Below are 14,251 nucleotides of genomic sequence, written 5' to 3'. Positions count from 1 at the left end.
TTTGCTCTAAATCATAAATTTTATAAAAGTTCAAATTTATTTGTTCTAAAGGTTATAAACAGACCTTAAGCTATAATTTTGCAAACTAGTTAGCAGCAGATTCACTTCCGGAATAAATTGTGCAAGCTAACCATTTTTAAGGGCATTTAATAAATAGAGTCCAGACAATAAAATAACAAAATTTGGATGGCATTACAAGAGAGTGTTAATTAGAGAAAATATTGGTATAGCAAACAAAAAAAAATTCTCTGTGCTCTTAAAATTAAGAATATGACGCTGAAAATAACAACCTCCAATTATTTTATTTTATTTTTACGATGACACCGCTATTTTGAGAGCTAAATGCACAACTCAAATAAACTTTAATATTTTTATATTATTTTTAGTAGTCATCATATGTACAGTTTCAGTGACATAGTCAAAATTTGAGTCAAGATTTGACATAACAAAAATCAATAATAAATATGAAAATTTCGATAAATTTAATAATTTATTTATTGACCTAATAAGTCCAACATTCCAAAAATAAATACAAAATTTTCAATAGATCCAACAATTCAACCTCATGAGAATGATTAAAGCCTAAGCTAGACTCAAGTTGTTAATTATATGTTGGTGGTGGTTCTTTATTTTTGCTACTTGTCTTTTTTTTTTTTTGAGCTGATCGCTATCTTTTATTGGATCGACAACTACAGTCAAGAAATGCACACGGCTGGTGAAATAAGAAAATAAATATAGACTAATGTTGCAAACGGATTTTAGGGTGGGGCAATAATTAATTAGCATATTAATCAAAAAATAAAAATCAAATTCCAGCTGCCCTGCTAAATATCAGCTCCGTCTCTGTGCATTTTAAAGATTTTTTTTTCATATTAAATTAGAAGAAAAGTTACAAATTAATATATCTCCATTAAATGTCAAAAATAAGAATACTTTATTTCATATATCATATTTTACCTTTTTTTTTTTAACAATGCACTGAGGATATCAATAAAAGTATTTATGGTAGAAGACATAAAAAAATTCATTATGTGATGTTAGACTTTGACATCTAAATTTCATAGATAAAGTTACATTTTTCACATAGACAATTTTTTTAATATTTTCAGCAAAATTAATTTAATTTATTCTTTCTTTTTGAAGTTACTTAATAATTTATTCAATTCATTCAATTTATACAAGAAAGACTTGGCTTATTCAATTCAATTCTGAAATAGAAATGTCACCGTAAAGAAAAATATACCAATAAGTTAAGAAAAAAATTCATTCTTTTGCAAAAGGATTTTATAGTTTCCTTTTACAAATATAATGTAAGATTTTATTAAGTTTTAACCATAATTAGAATTTTTTTGTGGACAAATAAATTGTCCGGGTATGAATAGAGAAAAGAAATTCCCTGCCTCAATAATTTAATTGTTGCTCTCCAAATAGCACCTTTTTTTATTAATTTATATCAGTAAACTATTTTATATAGTTATTTCCTTTTAAACTACAGTAGTTGTTTCCTACAATTATTTTCTTGTAAAATATATTTTTAGTCTCATTATACTATAATTTGTTGTTTCCCTTTATATTATGTCTATATTGAGTACAATATAAAATATAAATAATAAAAAATAGTATGGATATAAAAATAGAAAATTAGTATGATTATAAAAAAGGGAATAAATAGTCTCAATTCTCCATATTCAAAATACTCTACCATCGGTCGAAAAGGTGCAGAGAGAGAAGGCGCACTTGACAGCCAAGTTTTTCGAAAAGAGAGAGAGAGAAGGCGAAGGAAATGGAAAGTGGTGGATATGAAGAGCTGGGAATAGCAGCAGCACTTTCACGGCCGTGGGACTACCCCACGGCTTGCGATGAGCTCAGCGCCATGCTTCGCCTCGGCTATTCCCATTTGCCTAAGCGCCTCCAATTTCTTGTTTTTCAAGACACGCTTCTCGCCCTTCGCATTCTCCCCGAGTAAACTTCCAAATTTCTCTCTATTTAATTCTTTATTTCCTTGTTTCTTTACCAATTTCAACATTGTAAGATAGCTGTAATGTTTTAGATTGCAATTATTGGTAAAGATTGGCAAAATAATATCAAAATTAAACATTTTTCAAGAGAATTCATGCTGATTAAAAAATGTATGTTGCAGTATACAGACAGGATATGGAGTTGAAGCTGCCAATTCGCTTTTACAAGCAGCAGAAGCTGTTTTACCCAAACAGAAGAAGGCAATGGTTGTTTCAGAGTATAAGCATTCGATTATTGCACACAAGAGACGTTCTAAATCTCATCACAATGATGGAGGTACAAATTGTGATATTTTGGTCTTTTTGGTTCTCGGGCAGTTAATCTGTCCTAGGAAGATAAGATAAAAGAAAATAGTGGGAAATTTGACTTGGGTTTGAAGAAAGTCGTCTTTGTCTGGTGTTGTATCAGAAATAATCGTACATTTCTGTTGTTGCTATTTTACTTGAGCTAGTACAGATGAAATAATACTGGATACATCTTTTCATGGGACAAACAACCTTCGTTTCTATTTCATAGTGAGAGATTATTCTACCCAAAATTGTGTTTTGGCATGATCAATTTTTATATAACCCGGATAAAATTCGCAAATTCAACAAGTAATTGTAAAAAATAAATATCCTTACTGTCTATTGGTATTCAATAAGTTTTCTACTTAAAAAAAATAGTAGGATACTTTATATAACAAGAATAATAGGAAAATTTTCTCTTTTATTTTTGTATGTTTGATAATATGTTTTGTATACGTCAGATACTGTGGATATGTCATACGACATGCTTGTTAGTGTTTTCAGTCTCCTTGATATGCGGTCACGGGTGGCTGCTAGCTTAATTTGCCGGTACGTCTTTTCTTTGGCTTGTTTTAACAAACATGTTAATTTATTCAATTGGGTTCGTTTAGGAGTAGTAATTTTCTTATTGCTTGACAAGAAACCACCAACCAAGGGAGGGTTTTAATTTTTCCTAAATTATTGGTGCATGGTGACAGCCTACCAAGATGTATTTATATCAAGAAATAACAGTTAAAGGTTGTTGTTGCTAAATTCTAATATCTTATTGTTGTCATATAGTGTATATTATATTTGGTCATCTTTTATACATTCTCACCAGTAAGTTGAGAATTTGTTCCTTCTACATTTAGTAAAGGAGTAAAATTAGGCAAATTAGGCACTGAATCGAATCCATCCATACAGGACAACATTTAATTGGTTTAGGTCAGGTACAACAGTTGTTGGTGCTAATTAAAATTGTTCCTTTAGTTGTATTTTTGGGCATTATGGTGGAGAAATTTGAATGTTAAAGCAGATTTGTTGAAATTATACAAAAAATTGAGAGTAATCCTTGGATTTCAGTTTGCATGAATAGTAATCCAAGTCTATACTAACATTTGTTGTACTTCTTCGCACAAAGGTCTTGGAACTCTGCTGCCAATGAAAATACCCTTTGGAAGATAGATTATTCTATTTTCTTTGGTAGTTCCGGTGTAAAGGAGATTGATACTCCATACGATTTTGATTGGAAGGAAACTTTTAAAGAGAAATATAAAGGTATGGTATTTTTGTTCCAAATTTTAGATATGTAAGTTTATGTTTAAAAGTAGGTAATATTTTGAATTCAAATTATCATATCTGGTTTGAAAAGCTATGTGAGTCTGGTCGCCCCCCTAAATCAATATGAGTGGCATGTTTCACTTGGTGTTAGATTTAGTTACTAAAATGGTCTTATATCTCTGATTAATAGATATGTGATTTCAGTGAGTTATAATACTAGTTCATGTATTTTCTTTTTCCCATCTGCTTGTGAAAATTCCGAATTATATCAAATTGGTGCAACATTTAACTACCTTTCAAGGAGATGAAAAGAGATACTATTAACTACCACACAGATGGATACATAAAACAATTCACGCCAGATTTGCTAACTTAATTTGGTTTTATGCTTACATTTCTTTTCCATTATTTCCAAAAAGTGAATGTTGTACAAAATTCCTAATTTTTGTCCCATATTGTGGATACTTGATAGTAATTTCATAGTGGTTGGAAGTTCGACGGTTGTGCCTTAACCCTAGATTGGCATTGATTATAGTTTCTAACACAAACCGAGCAAATATACCAGAAATGACTAAAAGTATATGATAAAAATAATCAAATTAGAATACAAATTTATTTTTTTACAACATTAAAATTTGAATTGATTACTATTTATAGCAGAGTTGGCAGTTGGATCACCAACAAATAGGGCAGTTTGCAGAAACTGTCATTCAATTGTTTGGCTCAGCACATTGAATAGCAGAGCGCCGCATTCTTGTTCCATATTTGGAGAAAAGGAACCAAAACTAAAATTAATATCACCTAAAAAGGTACTCATAAAATTTACATCTGGTATTCTTGTGCCAAGTTAGGACATTACAGCTAGTGGTAACATATGTAATTTGCCTTGCATATTGACACCATATATATTTGAATGATCAGTTCCCGAAGCATGTCCTGGGAGAGGATTTATGGAGTGAGCTTGGTTTTGCTATTGGAGATGGTGATTCGGATGAACCATCATGGAGTCAATATCGGCTTCCCAAGTGGGCCTGCTCGAGTTTTCAATGCGATAGTTCATAATTTTTTTTGTAACTTCTGTATATCTTTAGTATTGTTTTATTTATTTAGTCCAAAAAAGGATACTGCTTGTAAATAAGTTTTTTGTGTTGATGAACTCAAGTTTTAATGAATTTAAAAAACAATATTGAACGAAGCCTTAAAAGAAAGTCGAAAGGTCTTTTTTTTTTATTCTTTTTTTGATCCATCCTCAATTAATGTATATATATGTTATTTGTATTATTTGCTCATCTTAGTTTTGTTTTTTTACTCCTACAACTCCATTGACAGGAGCACAAGGATGTACCATCATTGGATGGATAATTCAAATAATGCATTATCTAAGAACAAGAATAAGAAAATCAAGGATAACTTAGTTCGGAATTTAATTTTGACATAATAATTTGGATGTATGGCATTGGATTTATAATCTTGCAGTTTATCTCTAATAAATATTTATCTGTGATATATTGTTCTTAATTACTTAAATATATCATATTGAAAATTTGAAATAATTTTAATTGATAATTTATTTGTGATATATTTATTTGAAATAATTTTAATTGATAATTTGGATTTAGGACCATGATTCCCTGTCAGACAAAATTTCAATATAATTTCTAAAAGAGCTTGAAAAAAACAATACTGACAGAAAAAACAGAACTAAGTATACTGTTAATATTTTATTGTGCATTGTTGATTGGGCTGTGCTAATTTGAGAGTAAAAAAAAAAAATATTATTTGGTGCAGAGAGAATAATTCCTCTCTTCCTATACCCAATTTACTCTTCTAATTGTTCTCCTAATTAGGGTAGAAATTTAATAGAATCTTGTATCAAATATGTAAATGGAAACTATTAAATGCTATGGAGAGAGAATAAAAAAAATTATTGGCTTTTCTTTCTTATGGTAACATTGCTATTTTGATAGCTAAATGCGTAGCTCCAAGAAACTTTTATAGTTTTTTATCAAATTTAGTAGTCATCAACTGCGCATTTAGGTACAGCCTCGTTCCAGCAAAAATTAAATAAAAACCTTTGATGTGCCACTGATTTTAAGATTAACAAGTTATTATCTGGTTGAAACTTGGAAGATTAGAAGGTACCACCATAGAATATAATTCTCTCTGTTTTTTTTGTCTTTTTTTTTTTTGTCTTTCTTTCTTTCTAAATAAGAGTGTTACATATCCTGTGAAGCTATCTGTAAACGAGCAATTGATGCAGACAGATAATCCCCCCCATATGAGAATAATATGAGATCCTGTGAGACCTCAAATGGTGTTTGCTTCTCAATTAGAATTCACGTCCTCTGAGATATCTCATATTTTGCGTGAATGTTTGGAAAGTTTCAACCGTTCAAACATGTTCTACATGAATATCAAATTAAGCTCATATAATTCTAGCCCCGAATAACCACCGGACACGTCGGTCACACAAAATATGAGATATCACAGAGGAAACACTCTCACTTCTCACCTTTTTCCTTGGAAAAATAGATTTGATGGCCTCCAAAGTTGCCGTAGGATGCTCTAGTACTTCTAAGCAAAGATTCATAAGATGGGATTTGAACGGTCCGGATTCCTATAATGGGCACACCGGACATAGAACTGGATTAATTCAACTATATATATATATAGAGAGAGAGAGTTGGGCTACGGTGCTATGCATATATAGTGTCATCTTGTGCTATGTATTTTTTAACCGTCTGATCGGCTTTAATAACCGTGCTGAGATGGAGCGCTGATGCGCTGACGGAACGAAAACTTAAAATCAACCTCTCCGTCTCTGTTAACTTCTTTTATCTTATTTCAGCGTCTTCTTCCTCAAATTCAAAAAATACGTAGCCAACCCTTGTATAGGCGATACATCGTAAGAGACGATTAATGAGTGAATAGTGTTATTTCACTAGAACCCTTGTATAGGCGATTCACCGTAAGAGACGATTAATGAGTGAATAGTGTTAATTACCAAGTGAAATTAGATATTTCGAATTAAAATTGTATCGCCTATGCAAGGGTTTTGTATCTATGGAACCAGCATGAAAAATCAATAATCAATTCTAGAGGATCTCTTGTCACAAGTATTAGAATATCTCTTTCTTAAGCTTAATTAAGAATCAATTAGAATTGTATTGAATTAGAATTTCTTTTTCCACATTAGTGCATTTTTTATAAGCTCTTGATAACAATCAAAATAAAATTGAAATGTCATAATTTTTTACACGTGCATAAATAAAATGATGTAGATCATATCCAATGGTTTTATTTTGACTTTTAAGTTTTAAATTTTAAATTATTAAAGTTTTAAAAAATAAAGGCATGGTGGAAGCACAAAAAATGGAAGCATTTGAACCCTCCTCTTTTTAAATAAAAACTATGAAAAATAAGATTCTCCTGATTATAATATATAAGAAAACTAAATATAACAAGATTGATGATAATATTGTATAAATAAACATTCTTTAAGCTCAATACTGCATTTTTTTCGGTATCTACAATAAAAAAAATTGTTTTCAAGATCCCGTCGTTCTGATCCTCGTGTTTCGGTTGTTTCAGCTTCCTTATCAACCATATAATTATGATTCCATTATTCAAATTATTGCGGGTTTCAAATCTTTTCGGATAGACAAAAATAAGCAGCAAAATTTATTCACATATACAATTTGTTAACATAGACAACTGTTTGCAATAAAAATAATTTATTCTATAGAGAAAGATATTTTTTAACATAGACAACTTTCTACTATTTGTAGCAAAATTTATTCAATTTATTCTTTCTTTTTGAAGTTATTTATAAATTTTTGTTCAATTCATTAAAGATTGGAAGAATGACTTGTCCTATTCAATTCAACTCGCCAAATAGCAATGTCACCTTAAAGAACAAAATAAAAAAGGCTTAAGAAAATTTTTCATTCTTTTTCAGTAACATTTAATTAATAGTTCCCTTTACATATATAATGCAAGCTTTTATTAAGTTTCTCCATAATTAGAAAAATTCTATATATAAAAGAAAAAACTATTAAATTGGGTATGAATAGAGAAAAAAATTGTCATCACTCAATAATCTAATTATTGTTCTCAAAATAACACAGTTTTATTTTATTTTACATTAGTAAATATTTTTATATAGTTATTTTGTTTTGAGTTGCAGTAGTTGTTTCCTTTCAAGATACAATAATTAATTTTTAAAAGTGCATTTTTAGTCTCATTATACTATATTTTGTTGTTTCTTTTTTCTGTTGTGTCTATATTGAAATAAAATAGAAAATAGAAAAAAAAATTAATAAATAGTACGTACAATATAAAAATAGATAATTAGTCTGAATATAAAAAGAGAAAATTAGTCTCAACTCTCCATATTCAAAATACTCTTAGCATCGTTCTGAAAAGAGCAGAGAGAGTAGGTGCACTTGACAACCAAGTTTTTCAAAAAGAGAGGAGAGAGAAGACGAAGGTAAGAGTTAGGAAATGGAAAGTGGTGGATATGAAGAGCTGGGTATAGCAGCAGCACTTTCACGGCCATGGGATTACCCCACGGCTTGTGATGATCTCAGCGGCATGCTTCGCCTCGTCTATTCCCATCTGCCTAAGCGCCTCCAATTTCTCATTTTTCAAGACACGCTTTTCGCCCTCCGCATCCTCCCCGAGTAAACTTCCAAATTTTCTCTCTATTTAATTCTTTATTTCCTTGTTTTTGTATCAATTTTAATATACTAAGATAGTAGTGAAGTTTTAGATTGAAATTATTGGTAAGAATTGGAGAAAAAAATATCAAAATTAATAAACGTTTTTCAAGAGAATTCATGCTGATTGAAAGATGTATGTTGCAGTATACAGACGACATATGGAGTTGCAGCTGCTAATTCGCTTTTACAGGCAGCAGAAGCTGTTTTACCAAAACAGAAGAAGGCGGCTGCTGTTTCAGAGTTCAAGCATTCGATTATTGCACACAAGAGACATTCTAAATCTCATCACTACGATGGAGGTACAAATTATGATATTTTGGTTTCTTTGGTTCTCAGACAGTTAAGTTTAATTGAGGCACAGTTAATCTGACCTAGAAAGATAAGATTAAAAAAATCAGTGGGAAAATTTGACTTGGGTTTGAAGAAAGTCTTCTTTGTCTGGGCGCTGTAACGAAAATCATTGTATCTTGTTGATCCTGCTATTTTCGTTGATCTGGTACAGATGAGATAATACTGGATACAGCTTTTCGTGGGACAAACAACCTTCGTTTATATTTTCATAGTGAGAGATTATTCTACTCAAAATTGTGTTTTGGCGTGATCAGTTTTTATATAACCCAGATAAAGTTCACAAATTCAACAAATAATTGTAAAAAATGAATATCCTTACTGTCTACTGGTATTCAATAAGTTGTCTACTTAAAGAATAGTCGGAAACTTTATATCACCTGAAGAGCATGAAACTTTATATTACAAGAATAGTAGGAAATTTTTCTCTTTTAATTTGATAATATATTTTGTATATGTCAGATATTGTGGATTTGCCACACGACTTGCTTGTTAATGTTTTCAGTTTCCTTAATATGCGGTCACGGGTGGCTGCTAGCTTAGTTTGCCGGTACGTCTTTTCTTTGGCTTGTTTTTACAAACATGTTAATTTATTCAATTGGGTTCATTTAGGGGCAGTAATTCTCTTATTGCTTGAGAAGAAACCACCAACCAACGGAGGGTTTTGGTTTTGCTTAATTTATTGGTGGCATGGTGACAATTTACTAAGATGTATTTTATATCAAGAACTAACAGTTAATGTTGTTGTTGCTAAATTCTAATATCTTATTGTTGTCATATGGTGTATATTGCATGTGATCATCTTTTATACATTCTGAATAGTAAGTTGAGAGTTTGTTCCTTGCACATTTAATGGAGTAAAATTAGGCACTGGGTCAAATCCTTCCATACAGGACAACATTTAATTGGTTTAGGTCAGGTACAATAGTTGTTGGTGCTAATTTAAAATTGTTCCTTTAGTTGTTTTTTTGGACATTATAGTGGAGAAATTTGAATGTGAAAGCCGATTTGTTCAAAATTATACAAAAATTTGAAAGTAATCAATGGATTTCATTTTTCATAAATAGTAATCCAAGTCTATACTAACATTTGTTGTACTTCTTTGTACAAAGGTCATGGAACTCAGCTGCCAATGAAACTACCCTTTGGAAGATAGATTATTCTATTTTCTTTGGTAGTTCCGATGTAAAAGAGATTGATACTCCATACGATTTTGATTGGAAGGGAACTTTTCGAGAGAAATATAAAGGTATGGTATTTTTGTTTCAAATTTTAGATATGCCAGTTTATGTTCGAAAGTATGTAATATTTTGAATTCAAATTACCATATCTGGTTTGAAAGCTATATGAGTCTGGTCGCCCCCCTAAATCAATATGAGTGGCATGTTTCACTTGGTGTTAGATTTAGTTACTAAAATGGTCTTATATATCTAATTAATAGAAATGTGATTTCAGTTAGTTATAATACTAGTTCATATATTATCCTTTCCCATCTGCTCGTGATGATTCCGAATTATGTCAAATTGGTGCAACATTCTCAGAGAGATGGAAAGAGATACTATTTAACTACCCCACAGAGATGGATACAGAAAAAAAATTCACACCAGATTTGCTAACTTTATTGGGGTTTATCGTTTATGCTTACATTTATATTCCATTATTTTCAAAAAGAGAATGGTGTACAAAATTCCTAGTTTTGGTCCCATATTGTGGATACTTGATAGTAATTTCATAGCGGTTGGTAGTTCGACGGTTGTGTCTTTACCCTAGATTGGCATTGATTATACTTTCTCATACAAACTGAGCAAATAAATCAGAAATGACTAAAAGTATCTGATAAAAAATAATCAAATTATAATACAATTTTTTTTTTACAACATTAAAATTTAAATTGATTATTATTTATATATAGCAGAGTTGGCAATTGGATCACCAACGAATAGGGCAGTTTGCAAAAACTGTCATTCAATTGTTTGGCTCAGCACATTGACAGGCAGAGCGCCGCATTCTTGTTCTATGTTTGGACAAAAGGAACCGAAACTAAAATTAATATCACCTAGAAAGGTACTTGGGAATTTTACACCTGGTACTCTTGTGCCAAGTTGGGACATCACAGCTAGTGGTAACATATGTCATACTTTGCACTGCATATTTAGTCCAAACATATTTGAATGATCAGTTTCCCAAGCATGTTCTGGGAGAGGCTTTATGGAGAGTTTGGTTTTGGTACTGCTGAAAGTGATTCGGAGGAACCATCATGGAGTCAATATCAGCTTCCCAAGTGGGCCTACTCAAGAGTTTTCAAAGTGATAGTTCATAATTTTGTTTATATATCTTTGGTATTATTTTATTTATTTAATTAGTCCAAGAAAGGATACTGCTTGTAAGTATTTTTTTTGTGTTGATGAACTCAAGTTTTAATCATTTTAAAACAATATTGAACGAAGCCTCAAATGGAAGTCCAAAGGTGGGTTTTTTTTTTTTTTTTTTTCTGATCCATCCCCAATTAATGTATATATGTTATTTGCATTATTTGTTAATCTTAGATTTTTTTTTTTTCATTCTTCTACAACTCCGTTGACAGGAGCACAAGCATATACGATCATAATTAATTGGATGAGAAATAATTCAAATAAGGCATTATCTGAGAATAATTATATGAAATCAAGGATAAGTTGGATATTTCAGGATTTAATTTTGAAAACATAATAATTTGGATGTATGGCATTGGATTTATAAGCTTTCCGTTTATCTCTAACAAAATTTTAATTGTAATATATCGTTCTTCCATAAACATATCATATTGGAAATTTGAAATAACTTTAATTGATGATTAGCGCCACGATTCCTGTTAGACAAAATTCCAATGTAATTTCTTAGAGCTTGAAAATAAACATACAGACAGAGAGGGGAAAGAAAAAAACTGAGCATTCATATTCTCATTTTATTCTGTGGTAATGGATAATAAACTATATATTTACAAGAAAAAAAGGAGGTAACCCCTTTTCCTTTCCTTGAGCTTTTAGTATGGTCATGATATCTTTTTCGTTCTTTGTTTTTTTTTTGTTATGCATAATGAATTTACCTAGACCAATACATGATATTTTTGTGGTATTTCTGGGATCCGTTATTGCATTCGGAGGTCTAGGTGTAGTATTACTAATTACCGATCTAATTTATTATGTCTTTTCATTGAAATTGGTTCATATTTCTATATCTTGTAGAAATTAGATTATTAAGTGGAAAAGCGAATATTTGCTCGCTTTATATATACCCAGTTTACTCTTCTATTTATTTTTCTAATTATGGTAGAAAACCTTTTTTGAGTAAAGGTTGGAGGTCAAGTCACCCAACTTGTAATAACAAAGGATTTCCTCCGTCCGGATTTTGAACTCATGACCTCTTACATAGAGATCATGTATCTTTGCTGCTAGACCAAAGACTGATTTTGATTATGGTAGAAATTTAATAAATTTTATATCAAGTATGTAAATGAAACTATTAAATTCTATGGAGAGAGAATAAAAAATATTATTGGCTTATTACTTCTTCTTTTTTGGTAACACTGCTATTTTGATAGCTAAAATGCGTAGCTCAAACAAATTTTACTAGTCATCATCTGCGCATTTAGGTACAGCCTCTTTCCAGCAAAAATTGAAAAAAAAACTATTTCGTGGTATGTTACTGGAAAAAATTAAAAATATTTTGAATCAGAGTTATTGATCTCGGTTCAAAAGTCACTTTTAGATAAATAAAGAAATTATCGTGATCATTCTAGTACATTTAAATTATAAGGCACTCCATCTATCACGATAATTTCTTTATTTACCTAAAAGTGACTTTTGAACTAAGATCAATAACTCATATTCAAAACAGTTTTTAATTTTTTTTTCCAGTAACACACCAAAAAATAATTTATTATTTTTACAGCCGGAAAACATCTTGCCTGAAAAATATTTCGTAGTGCTTCTAGTATAGCAAGATACTTTATATATTTTGTTTGATGTTCCTTCTAAGTTCAAGTATATTCAAATTATATATTTTTTTGAAAAATAATAAACAAATAAATTCATTCGGCTGTTGAATTCTAATTTTTTTAGTTTTTTTGGATGTCCGCTATTTGAAATGACGGACACCCCTTTGGTATCTGCAACCTCAAATGACGGACGTGCTAAATTTGGAATTCTCAGAATTTAGTAGTTTTTTGTTTATCTTTTTTTGGTAGGGGCATATTTGAAAATTTCAGTTTTTTTCCCTATACATGTATATATATTATGCATCACTATTCAGAATTATGATTCTGTACCTTTTTTGTGGTATTTTATGAACTATAGAGAGTGATTTTTGCTTTGAAACTATGCGGCTAGAACTCTGTTTATAAAAGTTCAATTTTTTATAGAACTTAATCTTAAACTTTATTTTATTTGCTCTAAATCATAAATTTTATAAAAGTTCAAATTTATTTGTTCTAAAGGTTATAAACAGACCTTAAGCTATAATTTTGGAAACTAGTTAGCAGCAGATTCACTTCCTCATGGGACAGTGACATTTTCCTTCCTTTTCTCTCCGATCTCCTCGCTTGTGGAGCGAGTGAATGCCGAGCAGCTCCGATCTGAGCATGTGCTACCTCCCTTCCCTTTCATTCTCTTTAATGATGATGTTCTAGAGCAGACCCTAAGTAGTCAAATGAGGAGTAAAATAAGAATAAGATAGAGTAAAATGTGAATTAATTAAATTACTTCAGTGGATTAACATACTCCACACTTACTCCACTTATAAGACCCACTGTCATAGGAAAAAAAAATATTTACCAACATTTTACTATTTCAAGTGCATTAATTTATACTATAACTTAAAACTACTCATGAGATGTAAATTATGAGAAATAAAATAGAGCAAGCAATTTAATACACATTAATTTTACTCCACAATCAATATGAAGTAAAACAGAAGGAACAACATAGATAAAAATATGAGTTAATCTGCAATAAATTATTTTGCTCTTTGGATAGATTAATTTACTCCATACTTACTTTGTATATAGAGCTCACTGTCATAGACAATCATTTTCTAACATATTACTCTTCTATATTGATTAATCTAAACAATAATTTAAATCATGATATAAAATATAAAAGTAAGATAAAGTAATTAACTTAATCCATATTAAAAAAAAATAAACATGTGACCTTTAACATCATTCCCGCAACCTTTAGCTAGTTGCATGTGCTCCCCCTCGGAATAAATTGTGCAAACTAACCATTTTTTAAGGGCATTTAATAAATAGAGTCCAGACAATAAAATAACAAAATTTGGATGACATTACAAGAGAGTGTTAATTAGAGAAAATATTGGTATAGCAAACAAAAAAAATTCTCTGTGCTCTTAAAATTAAGAATACGACACTGAAAATAACCTCCAATTATTTTATTTTATTTTTACGATGACACCGCTATTTTGAGAGCTAAATGCACAACTCAAATAAACTTTAATATTTTTATATCATTTTTAGTAGTCATCATATGTACATTTTCAGTGACATAGTCAAAATTTGAGTCAAGATTTGACATAACAAAAATCAACAATAAATATGAAAATTTCGATAAATTTAATAAT

The 14,251-nt window shown here is 30.3% G+C and overlaps 1 protein-coding gene across 1 annotated transcript; it reads left to right on the top strand.

Annotated features, from left to right (window-relative positions):
* Window positions 1-1,726: 1,726 nt before the first annotated feature.
* On the top strand, window positions 1,727-10,405 carry LOC144546649 (F-box protein At5g52880-like). The gene is made up of 6 exons (XM_078295181.1): window positions 1,727-1,790; window positions 8,067-8,248; window positions 8,432-8,586; window positions 9,098-9,185; window positions 9,748-9,889; window positions 10,307-10,405. The coding sequence occupies exons 2-6, from the start codon at window positions 8,070-8,072 to the stop codon at window positions 10,403-10,405; spliced, it is 663 nt and encodes a 220-aa protein (XP_078151307.1). The 5' UTR covers window positions 1,727-1,790; window positions 8,067-8,069.
* The last annotated feature ends 3,846 nt before the right edge of the window (window positions 10,406-14,251 follow it).

Source organism: Carex rostrata, chromosome 30 (assembly GCF_964058835.1).
Source record: "Carex rostrata chromosome 30, lpCarRost1.2, whole genome shotgun sequence".
Lineage (NCBI taxonomy): Eukaryota > Viridiplantae > Streptophyta > Magnoliopsida > Poales > Cyperaceae > Carex > Carex rostrata.
This window is presented reverse-complemented; position numbering and strand designations above follow the sequence as displayed.